The 13,435-nt window shown below is 36.6% G+C and overlaps 1 protein-coding gene across 13 annotated transcripts in view; it reads right to left on the reverse strand.

The window, feature by feature from the left end:
• UNC79 (unc-79 homolog, NALCN channel complex subunit) overlaps positions 1-13,435 on the reverse strand; it is a 270,926-nt gene that overhangs the window by 128,121 nt on the left and 129,370 nt on the right. For 12 of the 13 annotated variants that reach the window (XM_070477922.1, XM_020875952.2, XM_070477919.1 and 9 more), the window contains 4 exons: positions 5,803-5,993; positions 4,994-5,117; positions 4,406-4,546; positions 1,700-1,921 (listed from right to left, as the gene is read on the reverse strand). In XM_070477922.1, coding sequence (XP_070334023.1) covers positions 1,700-1,921; positions 4,406-4,546; positions 4,994-5,117; positions 5,803-5,993 — 678 coding nt within the window. The remainder of the gene's footprint in view (positions 1-1,699; positions 1,922-4,405; positions 4,547-4,993; positions 5,118-5,802; positions 5,994-13,435) is intronic. The other variant, XM_070477921.1, reaches the window with a different exon arrangement.

A 13,435-nucleotide genomic window follows, 5' to 3' on the forward strand; every position in this document is an offset into this window, starting at 1 on the left:
CACTTTGTGAGATGTTGAACATTTAAATAATGCTGCTCCTCACCCAATGTCCAGATCTTGGTTTCTAAATACCTTTATCCACTAAAGGAACCAGAACTCCTGGGAAAAATGGCTGATTCCGGGAAAAGTGTAAAATGAGCCTGGAACATTTTAACATGCAAGACATTAAGGAAGTGTTCACAGAATGATGGGTGTATGTCAAAAGAACACAGAAGCCAATTTGAAGGGCCAAATATGAGTCTCAAAATAAATAATTATAGTAATGGATTTTAGCTCACCAAACAAAATAAGAATTCATGAGTATATTTGGGTATAAGCAAATTAAACAAATAAATATCAATATATAAATAGGAGAGAGGGGGAACCTGCTCCTTCAGTAGAATTCCAGGTAATAAATTAGAAGAAATGATGGAATTGGAAAATTATCATTTGGTAACCATCATAATAATAGTTGATCCAGAAATAAATCATCCATGGATGCTGAAACTAGGTGAAAGCCTAATGAGAAATGGGAAATCGGTCTTAAAGTAGCTCTCTATAAGTTAGTTACTAATTACAAAGGGGTGAGTAGTGACTTTGTAGTAGAGAAATCTGGCAGAAATCACTTTAACCAAGTTATCACCAACTGAAATGGGACATTATCATGTCATGTGCCTCCTGATATCAGACACTGAAAACAACGTAATATCAAATCTGTAGTATGACTGACAAAAGTGCTAAACCCAAATTGATTCATAAGGAAACATCAAACTCATATTGAGAAATATTCTATAAAATAACTGGACTGTACTCTTCAGAAATGTCAAGAATATGACAGATAAAGGCTGAAGAACTGTCCTGAAATAAAGAAGACTAAAGAGTCAGGAAAAATCATTGCAATGAATGATGCTAGACTAAGTCCTCAATCAAAACAACTTTTTTCTGCTATAAAGATGATATGATTATTATATTGATTTTAATGAATAATTTCTATAAATTTGATAATAGATAATAGTATTATAACAATATTAATTTCCTGATTTTGACAACTGTATATAGTTTTGTAAAAAAATGCCATTTTTTAGAAAATACACTCTAAAGGATTTAAGGATAAAAGGATATCCTGTGTGCAACTTACTTTCAAATGGTTCATTAAAAAATTCTATAATTAACACAAACATATATAGACTAAGAGAGAGAGAAGAGAAATAAATGTGATCAATGTTAACATTCAGAGAAGTTGGGGGGAAAGTACTTGGGAATTTTCTGTACTATTATTTCAACTTTTCTGCAAGTCTCAAATTATTTCAAAATAAAAAATTAAGAAGAAATGTTCCATGACCAAAGCCTTTTATAAACTTCCCTGTTAAAATTAGCTTCAAAAATCAATTCATAGTAAAATCAGCCCATCACTATAGAGTTATACCTTGCTCTTCCCCAAAATAGAATTACCCAGTTTGTTCACCATGTCTTTTCAACAGAATTGATTCTAACAATGCTAAAATTCATATCCACTCTCATATGTCAACATCATTGCAGATATTCATACAAGTATTTTTCAGGCTCTTCAGAAAATCCCCATAGAAGTTTGTGAAATGTCCTGAGTAATATTGCATCATTTCAGTAAATGTGAAGATGCCCAACACAAAGAAAGAATCACTATTCAGTGCTTCCCCTCATTCTTCACCTCTGAACTAAAGGAAGTTCATGCTTCAGCTACCTGCTTCAGGAGAAGATCAAACATGAGGATGAAACAATTTAGATTCATTTCATCATCTTCACAATCAAAGTCAATAGTCCTTCCTCCTTGGTGTCCAAAATTCTTGAAAGGACTACGAAATGGACTACGCATAGGACTCCGAAATGGACTCTGAAAAGGACTATGAAATGGACTCAGCATATTGTGCTGAACTCGTCGACCAGGATCAGAGGCAACACTCACCTAGAAAAAAGAAAATTAACACATAGAAGTGAACTTATAGGAGCTCAAATGGCTATACAAAATACTTGAGGATGCTGTGGAAGGTATTTCCAGCTGTCACACTGATTTCCTTCCCTAGCCAATGGAATTACTACCTCCAAATCCTATGCATCTTCTCAAAACATAAAAATAAGAAAGAAAATCATCCAAACTTTCTAATTGTCAGGTGAATGACACATCATCACCCTGAAGAAAGAAGGCAGCCTCTTTGCCATTTTACTTTTCATCCCACCAACATTTCCAACTAAACTAAATTGTCTGCATCTATCTAAAACCATAACCTGAACAATGACAACTTCCAGAAGTAAAGCATTGCAAATCAATTTTAGAATCATTAGCACAGAATCTCAGATTGACTGGTAAAAGAAGAATGGTCTCTGGCAATAATTATTACACTATCATGAGATAACAATACATTAAGCCTATTGTAGCAGTTATTTTCCATTTGCGAACGAACTCTTCCCCCACAAAAGGCCCTCACTGCCCTTTTCTGTCCTGTTCTATACCCAAGGATGCCAAGAACTGAGTCTCTTCTGGCCCTATTGCTGGATGGCTTCCAGTTGGGTTCAGTCAGTGAGAGGCACCAGCAGAAGACCTGAAGTTGGCAGAGAGAGGCAGGAGCATTTCTCTCCACCGCCTGCCTCCTTTGATGCTACGTTTCTGCAGTATCTCCATCCTCTCCAGCTCCTCTAGCCAGTCTCACCCTATAACTTCAGCTGCCTAAAGGCCCAGGAACACTTTTCCTTGTTCCTTCAACCATAGGCATATAAAGGCTTCCTGGTGAACTACTGCTGGCCTCTGGGGGTCTCACCGGCCCCCTTAACCTTTCCCATAACTCTATAGGTCAAGCATCCATTAAAGACTCTTCACTGAACATCCGGGATAAATTCTGCACCAGGACCCTGACTGACATACCTGTACATCATTCTCAAGTCATATTTTCTCTCTTTAAAATCTCTCTAATAATCAGAAAGCTCTTTGAACACCATATTTAAAGTAAAAAAGAAAAATATCCCATTAAGAATCAGAATACCTGGATCATGATAGTGTTATCTATGGCAAATCACTTCAGTTCACTGAACCTCAGGTTAGGTAGTTGTTAAATGAGGATAATGAGTTCTTTCCAACTGCCTCACACAGTCCTCACACATCTTCACATGTGATGTCATCACATGTGAATACACTACACAGTATAAAGTGCTAATCATGCACTGTAATATTAAAGGTTACCAAAGAAAGAAATAAAATATAAATATTGGACAGTTGGTTCCTATGAGGCACATGAGAAAAGAAGTAATTTTTTTAAAAAAAGCATTTTAAAAGCATTAATCCTATGAGTATGATGGTATTTTAAAATATCATTAATTCTTGCCTGGAGAATCCCATGGACAGAGGAGCCTGACAGGCTACAGTCCAATAGGGTCACAAAGAGTTAGATCCAGCTGAAGCAACTTGGCACAAATGCACATAAATGTCACATAGAGATTAAATTCTCTGAATGGCTCTTGTGAGCATCATGACTTTTCTTGATCATTGACTATTAGAGACTAAAACAGTTTTTTAGAAAAAAAAGTAAATTTAAATTTTTTAAAATTGTAAAAAATTTTAAAAAGCACTAAATACAATCTATGATCCCATGATTTTGTTATGTTCTCTAATCCCCAGATAGCAGGTAGAATGACTAGAGGGTCGTGCTATACAGCAGGGAAGATGTTTTGGAGAGACTAGACAGAACTAGAGGACCAGAACAGTCCTCACCCACCACCAGTTGACAGTCAGCCTCTCCAAAGCTGATCATGGGGATCATGATCATGGGGATGTCAGCACAAGAGCAGAAAGTTTATCAGGTCCTCCATAGAAAAGTTATTATAAACATCCAACAGCTTCCATATGCTTAGATCAGACTGTACTGACTTCTCTCATCCTCAAAGGCACAAAGGGATCAATAAGATGGGCTTAGTTAGTTCACAGTGACAGTATCACTCAGTCACCACTATAGTTGATCATTTTTTCCCAAAACACAGTAGAAAAAAACATACAAACAACAATATCCAAACTCCTCATTCCCAAAGTAAAACACTGATCTGCCCAGTACCTGGTAAAGAATTCTTCTTCACCAGAAAACCAAAAAAAAAAAAAAGGCGTAGTATCCCCACAAGCTACTGTTTTGGTTTATCAAGTGGAGAGATAGCTAACAGAGATGTGTAGGAGAAAAACTCAAAGGAATAGGAAAACTCAATAACTGATTATAGAATATATCAAATATATCTTAGATCGATGTTTTCTGTTATTCAGTGTGCTTAAAAGGTTAATAGAGTGAGTGAGATAGGATAAAAAGGCATTTCCAGAGCAGTTTACGATGATGCCACTTTAAGGCCCACTATAATTGACATGAGTTCTCAAAATCTTAACAAGCAGGACAAATACAATTATGGCAATAATTACCCTTCGAGCTGCAAGGTTCCCTGCCAGTTCACTGACTCTTGATTTTCTTTGATTTGCCAGTTCTTTGACAGAATTAACTCCATCAGAAAACATACTGATTAATAGTTGAAGTGGAACCATGATGTCTAACTCCGATAATACCTGGGGGAAAAAAGGAATATGTCCCCCCAAGACATTAACTTTAAAACTCAAAAAAACTACAGTTAATATTTTCCTAAAGTGACCTATTGAACGTAAGGACGTTAGCCTCACATATTCTATCTGCAGTTGTCCTCAATTTTTCATACTAAAAAATTCAAAGCTATCATCGAATATTCCCACTCCTCCACCCTCCACATTGGATAAATTGCCATGTTCTTTCTAATAAAACTTCTAATAAAGTATCTCCTGACTGTCCCCTTCTTTCCATGTCACTCTTGTTGCCTTAGTTCATTGCTTTTCTCCTGAACTAGTATAATCTGCAAGCAATCTGCAATTAACAAACATACAGATTTGCCGATTCTTTGCAATAACTCCCTGCTGATCTACCTGAGGGGCTAAAGTTCATAAGCTAAAAGGCCAAAATGATCAAAAGTATCATTCACTTACATGAAGCCACAGTAAAGCTTGTTCCTGCACAGAGGAAGGATATCCTGTGAACCGACAACTAATAAAGCCAAACATCTCTTCCATTGAAAAAGGCAGAGGGCAAAGCTCAATGTCAAACATTTTGCTGGAAAGCAGAGCAACAAAGGTAAATGACCAATGGGCATATATTAGGGTTTACTGTTGTCTTCCCAACTATATCTTATTTGGGGAACCAAACATTTCAGACTAGCCTGAGTTCTGAACTGTTATTAGCATGCTTCATTTTACTGTAATAGCTTATGTCCGTAGAATAGATATAAATAATTCCTATGGTTGTTAATAACATTAGTGTTCTTATTTATATTGGGTTTAATAGAAGGCATTGCATTTTCTAAGAAACTAGAATTGCTCCTCAGCATCTTAAAACATTGTCCCTTTGTACTTTTCCAACTTTATCCAAATCATAATTATATTTGAAGATAAGCAATGTTTTTATTATATATTTTCTTTATAAACAAAGAATATCTATTTATTATCCCATCAGAACAAAATCCTTTCTGAACGATTACAGATCATCTTGGCACAATTTACAGCGATTGCTGTTCAGTCTCTTAGTTATGTCCGACCCCACGGGGTTGCCGAGTCACATGCAACTGAGCGACTGAACAATGACAAAAATTTCAATTTGAACATTCCAATTTCTCAATAAGCTTGTAAAAATTCTATGAGATTATATAAAATGCTTAGCACAGTGCCTGGCACACAGTACATACTTCATAAATGCTAGATGTCGTTAGAACTACGGTGACTTCATTAAACTACTTACCCACCTTAATACTTCCCTGAATTCTTTTAACTGATTATCTGGGACTTCTGTTCTGATGGCTTCCAGCCATTCCGGCATGATGCACTCCCACACAGACTGACTGATCACATTGTAGGGGATCAGGCAGAGGATTCTGTTGAGACCTTCCTTCAGCTGGGTCACTGTGCTACAGGATTTATCCCAGTATCCACCAACCTGATGAGATTTCCACAGCCACAGGGGAAAAGAACAAAATGCACTCGTTACATTTATGCCCAAGGAAATACTAAATGAAATGGGTACAGAGAAAGACCACAATCCATTACATCTGAAATCTGTGCCAAGTATATTGAGTGAGGTTTGTAAAAAAAACTACAAACCACCAGGATCCCTTAGTTTTTGAAAAGAAAATAGTTGCAAATAGATCCAAATACCAACCAGAGACTGAATTTGAATTATTCTACTGCAGATTTTCCAAATCGCCTGTGCATTAAAATTCCAAAAATTTATTCCTAGAACAATGAAGCTTTATTTCTAAGGTGTGACAGATCCACTGCAAATATGTGCAGTTAAACTTGCATTTCAAAGGAACTTAGATTTCTACCACCGTACACTTTGTACTGGAGACTTTTCATCGTGGAAAATAAAGTGGCAGAGAATACTCTTTTTTTCCTACACTGCATATTCTGTCACAGTTTTTTTCCTAAGAATGTTCTAAAGCTGGTTGAATCCATGAATTTAAAAAAAAAAATTTTTTTTTTACTAATTAAGATAGGATGTTAATTTTCTAAGGCAGAAAATCTTAAAATCACAACTTGAGGTTCTGTTTGTAATTCTGATTTTAGGTAAATATATATTACTATTATCAAAGTAACAAAGGGTTGACTGGTCCTCTATCTTTACCATATAACACAAAATTTGGGAGAAACTATATTATTTTTCCCGTGCAGTTTTACTGAGTTATGATTGATATACAGCAGTATATAAGTTTAAAGTGTGTAGCATAATGATTTAACTTACATACATCATGAAACGACTACTACAGTAGATTTAGTGAACAGCCATCTCTGGAGGAAGGCATGGCAACCCACTCCCGTATTCTTGCCTGGAGAATCCCCATGGACAGAGGAGCCTGGCGGGCTACAGACCATGGGGTCACAAAGAGTTGGGCACGAATGAGCGACTAAGCACATCACCTCATGTAGATACAAAATAAAAGAAATAGAAAGGTATTTTTCTCTTGTGATGAGAACTGTTAAAATGTACTCTTTTAACTTTGACATAAACAGCAATGTTAATTATATTTATCCTGCTTTTACATTATATCCTGCTATTATAACTGAAATTTTCTACCTTTTGACTGCCTTCATCTAATTCCCCTTTCCCCCACTCCCACCTCTGGTGACCATAAATGTGATCTTTTTCTATGAGTTGGTTTGTTCCTTTTTGAAGTATGATTGACCTATAGCACCATGCTAGTTCCTGTTACACAACATCAGTTCCATTCAGTTCAGTCGCTCAGTCGTGTCTGACACTGCAACCCCATGGACTGCAGCACGCCAGGCCTCCCTGTCCATCACCAACTCCCAGAGCCTACCCAAACTCATGTCCATTGAGTTGGTGATGCCATCCAAACATCTCATCCTCTGTTGTCCCCTTCCCCTCCTGCGCTCAATCTTTCCATAGTGATTTGACATTTCTATATATTTCAAAATGATCACCACAATAAACCTAGTCATCATGTCACCATATAAAGATATTACATAGTTACTGACTGTATTTCCCCTACCTGTACATTTCATATCTGTGACTCATTTATTTTGCAACTGGAAGTTTATACCTCTTAAAGTTCCTCATCTATTTCTCTCTTCCCCCTAAACCTCCTCCCTTCTGGGAAACACTGTTTCTTCTTTGTATCTACAACTCTGTCTCTGTTTTGTTATGTTTATTCATGTGTTTTTTTTAGGCTCCACATATAAGTGAAATCATTCAGTATTTGTCTTCCGTTGACTTATTTCAGTTAGCATAATGCTCTTTAGGTTTATCCACGTTTTCACAAAAGGCAGCATTCTTTTCCATTCTTTTTAATGGTTAAGTAATATTCCATCATATATGTACCACATTTTTATACATTCATCTATCAATGGACACTTAGGTTTCTTCCATGTCTTGTCTATTGTAAATAATGCTGCAATATAGGAGTGCATATATCTATTTTAATGGGCAACAGTGAGTTGCTGAATCATATGATAGTTCTATTTTTAAGTTTTCTGAGGAATCTCCATACTGTTTTCCATAGTGGGTGCATCAATTTACATTCCCATAGACAGAGCACAAAAAATTTTCTTTTCTCCACATCCTCATCAGCACTTGCTATTTGTCATCTTTTTGGTAACAGCCATTCTGACATAAGGTGATAGCTCATTGTGGTTTTGATTTGCACTTCCCTGATCGTTAGCAATCTTGAGCATCTTTCCATGTGTCTGCTGGCCATTTGTATGTCTTCTTTGAAAGAATATCTATTCAGGTTCTCTGGTCAATTTTAATCAGATTTTCTTATGTTGAGTTGTATGAGTTCTTTGTATATTTTGGATATTAACCCTCTATCAGATATACCATTTACAAATATCTCCTCCCATTCAGTATGTGGCCTCTTCCTTTTGTGAAAGTTTCCTTTGCTGTGCAAAAGCTTTTTAGTTTGATGTAGCCCCATGTGTTTATTTTTGCTTTTGTTTCCCTTGTTTAAAGGGACATATCTAAAAAATAGTATAAAGACTAATATCAAAGAGCATACTACCTATGATTTCTTTTAGACATTTTATGGTTTCAGCTTTTACATTTAAGTTTTTAATCCATTGTGAATAATTTTTGTATATAGTATGAGAAAGTAGTCTAATTTGATTTTTTTGCACGTAACTGTCCAGTTTTCCCAATATCATTTATTGAACAGGCTGTCTCTTCCCCATTGTATATTCTTGCCTCCTTGGTCATAGATTAATTGTCCCAAAACTATCTTACTCTAAATGAATTCAATTTTCAGTATTTAATTTTCATATCTAGAATTCTATACCATTAAAATAAATCAATTCAACTTAAATTTCAAGTATCTATTTAGTATCATATTGGGCAACATCCTAGATGACTGACTAGATATTTTCAGGAAGTGACTGTATTTCTGAGATTGTTGTTATTGTTAGGTACATAGAAGAGCTAACACTGATAATGCCAAGATTGTTGGAGTATCATTACTGAGGTCCCTTGGGCCGTTTAATTTATGCTTAAGTAATACAAAGGCCTATTGGTTTTGAATCACATTTTGAAACAGATTTACCTATGAAGATCCTAAGTTGTCAGTGACCAGACAGTGGATCCTTTGATTTGGAAAAGTTTTTATATTTAAGAAGATTTCAGAGAGCTCTCACTCTTAATAAGTGTTCTCTTATCAACTATGGGAGGACCAAGCTGACAGAAACACACACACACACAGTCACAGCTAGCCTAAAAGACTCCCTTAACATAATCCAAGAACAGAGATCAGATTTAGAAAGAAAATTAAAACCCACACCCACCATAAACCCCCCTCTACCATGTCCCTCCTACGAATGACCCAGTTGGAGGTTGACATTCAGAGCCTGGTAGGAGACATTATTAAGGCCTTCCCTCAGAAGCTTAATTGGGCTAAAATAGAACGATATACTCAGAGGAATACAGTCTAAAACCTTTGTCATACAATTTATAAAAAATATTACAAAGGCACACAGCTCTAAATTTGCAAATCTCTGTTCATAGGAGTCTTTTCCAATTTAGTTGAAAATCTAGTCTCTGATATAAAAGAAGTTAATTCAAAGTAATGGGGTTGGGTGGGCAGGCCAGCTCCTTCATGTTATTATTGAGGCTGTCACCTAATGCTTTGAAGAATTAAAAATAAGTGGCCTTGCCTTACTAACTGAATATTTACAAAAATGTAACTGTGATTCTAGAAGAATCCCAAAGCTCATCTATCTTTCTTACCAGTCCCAAAGCCTCCCCTATCCATCTCAAGATGCTTACAGATATTATGAAAAGCCAGAACACGGAAAAGGGACCGTCCCGCCCTTAAGAAGAAACACTTAAATAGTAATTGCCTTAGGCCTCCACTTCCTCAGACAAGCTCCTTTGAGCCCTCTTCTCAACTGAGGCCTCAACTTGGGCCTGTTAAAAACTTCAGATTCTCAACACGAATAATTTTTCCACCTCCCATAAATCTCCTCCCTCAAAATACCTATAAAATCTCAGTGCTACCGAATCTGTTTGTCCCATCCAAAACATTTTAATAGACAAACATGTCCTTGAAATGTCCTTAGATTGTTATTTTACAAACCTGCATCCTTTCTCTCCCTCTCTGAGACTTAAATCATCTGCCACTCAGCACTATCTTCTCAAGGATCTGAGAATCATCTCTATAAGTGCAAATATTCAAGGACATAAATGTGGCTCTCAGCCCAAGAGATGCCTTCCTTTTACTTGTACTATTGCCTCTTGTCATAAAATAGGAGAAATTTATTTCTCCTCCTGATACGCATCAATTAACACTCGTCTTAACAAACCCCCAGTGCCTTTTTCCTTAGCACTCTCCAGCCTTTAAAAAGTAACTTTTTAGTCAGCTGAAACAACTATCTGAGGTTGAATCATAGACTCCATAAGATTACACATCAGGGCAAATAAAAAAGCTCTTAAGTGTCTCCCCTACAAATATTGATTAAAAGTTTTATCCTTTATATGAAGCTAACAATTTGTTCCATCTTCTAAAAACATAATTTGAACGAAAGTAAGGCCAAGATGAGAATCCTGGGGACGGCAGAGCCTGGTGGTCTGCCGTCTATGGGGTCGCACAGAGTCGGACACGACTGAAGCGACTTAGCAGCAGCAGCAGTGAGGCCAAGATGAAAACAAGCTTTTACATACACTAGTGAGTTTTGTGTTACTATGATTGTCTTTGCTATAATGTCTGTATTTGTAAGTAAGTGTTAGTCACTCAGTCGTGTCCAACTCTGCAATCCGATGGACTGTAGCCCACCAGGCAGGTCCTCTGGCCAAGGAATTTTCCAGGAAAGAATACTGGAGTGGGTTGCCATTCCCTTCTCCAGGGGATCTTTCCAACCCAGGGCTCAAACCCAGGTCTCCTGCATTGCAGGTAGATTCTTTTTATCATCTGAGCCACCAGGGAAGCCCTTATGTACTTGGGTCCCTTACGTACACGTTTTTATATGTATGGTATGTATATACACTATTTTCTTCTTCTGGATGGCTTTGCCAAATTAATTTATTAAATTCCTTAAAAGATTTCTATTCTCAATAAGCTTTCTAGAACACTAAGAGCTTATAAAATTAAATATTCCTAAAACCCTATGTCAGCAGGAAGAAGTTATAGAAGACGGACTCTTCTCCCTAATCCCATAGATATGAAATGATGTTGGACAAGTGGGGATTTGTAAGCAGCTTTTTGGCACTTTTCTGTTTGCCTATTTGTTTTACGAATGAGATCACACAGCAATTCAACCTAATTCCTGGCTTAATGCTTTCCTGAAGTACACCATGTTTTGCCTAACCTGTTGATTCTTTTCCTAGATTAAAAGTAGTAAAAATGAAGAGCTAAGTAGTTAAAGAATGTCTAGCTTTCTACTTCCAGCAGCCCCCAAGGCAGATCCTACAGGCAGATCACACAAGTAATATACCATCTGAAGAGTCAGCCAGTCCGTACCCAATGGAGAATGATGCAGAACCCAACCGCCTGCCTTGATCATTTACTGAGAGTCTCTCCCCTTTTTCCCTTTAAAAACTGTCATGGCTGGTCCCACTAACACCAGTCAGAACAGCCATCATCCAAAGTCTACAAATAACAAATGCTGGAGTGGGTGTGAAGAAGAGGGAACCCTCCTACACTGTTGGTAGGAATGTAAGGTGGTTCAACCCCTGTGGAAAACAGTATGGAGATTTTTCAAAAAACTAACAATAAAACTACCATACGGTCCAGCAATCCTATTCCTGGACATATACTCAGACAAAACTGTAATTCAAGAAGATATATGCACCCCTATATTCACAACAGCACTACTCACAATAGCCTAAACATGGAAACAACCAAACATTCATCAATAGGTGAATGGATAAAGCAGATGTGGTACATATATAAAAAGGAATCCTGGTGGTGGTGGTTTACTTGCTAAGTCTTGTCCAACTCTTTGTGTCTGCCAGGCTCCTCTGTCCATGGGATTTGCCAGGCCACAGTACTGGAGTGGGTTGCCATTTCCTTCTCCAGGGGATCTTTCAGACCCAGGGATTGAACCAGGGTCTCCTGCATTGCAGGAAGATTCTTTACCAACTGAGTCACCAGGGAAGCCCACGGTGGAATACTACTCAGCCATAAAAAAGAAATGATACCATCTGCAGCAACGTGGATGCAACTACAGATGATCGTGCTAAGTGAAGTAAATCAGAAGGTGAAAGAAAAATGCCGTATGACATCACACATGTGAAAGCGCAAATGAACCTATCTACAAGTCAGAAATAGACTCACAGATGTAGAGAACAGGCTTGCGGTTGCCAAGGGAGAGGGAGGTGGGGAAGAGAAGGACAGGGAGTTTGGGAATAGTAGATGCAAAGTATTACATAGGGTGGATAAGCCACAAGGTCCTACTGTAAAACACAGGGAACTATATTCAATATCTTATAATAAACCATAATGGAAAAGAATCCTAAAAAAAGAATTTTCACATGTGTATAACGGAGTCACTTTGCTATTGAGCAGAGATTGGCATGACATTACAAATCAACTATACTTCAACTAAAAAATTAAATCTAAAAAACTGTCATGCAGGAGCAGAATCTTCCAATTTGGTATTGGGAAATGAATTTGCTTTCCCCCCAGATTGCTGGCTTTTCTGATTAAAGCAATTTTTCCTTTCCACCAACATTTGCCTCTCAAGTGTTGGTTTTTAAATGGTGATCAGCCAAATCTGAGTTCTGTAACAGTTTGTGTAAATCTTTGATAAATAAGACTATTTTAATATTGTTGGTTTGATAAAAACAGCTGCATCTTCTGAGTTACCAGCACTGAGTATGATAATGAACACAGTTTTTATTCTACATGAGTTTACTAGTCAAATAAGGTAATATTATATTTACTATATGTTTAAATTATAAGACTGATTTCATTTTAATCAAATTAAATTATTATGACAAGCTTTATTTCAACAATAATTGCGTTTTATGACATATCTTCTTAGGAGTAGTTTCCAAAATCTTTTTCATAACCTGAAATTAAATTTATATTGTTACACGAAAGATATTCATTGAATATCCAGATCATTTCTAAATAAGTTTAATTTTATCTACCTTTGGCTTCTTATTTTTACAGAGACGCTAAAATTATTTGAATCTGCTAATAAATATGTTCATTTTGCCATGCTAGGAAATTACACTATGAAGAAGCATATCCAGTAGAAGTTATGATAGAAGTTATCAGCACTGAGTGCAATAGTATAATCATAAAACTATAAAGTATAAAACAAAAATAGTATAATCATAAACTTTGCTACAAAATGTTGGTATGTGAAGAGCAATTCACAATTGGTTACCTCCTGGTCTTTGAAAAACAGAGATCATTAAGTGTTGAAAAT

Source organism: Odocoileus virginianus, chromosome 16 (assembly GCF_023699985.2).
Source record: "Odocoileus virginianus isolate 20LAN1187 ecotype Illinois chromosome 16, Ovbor_1.2, whole genome shotgun sequence".
Taxonomy (NCBI): domain Eukaryota; kingdom Metazoa; phylum Chordata; class Mammalia; order Artiodactyla; family Cervidae; genus Odocoileus; species Odocoileus virginianus.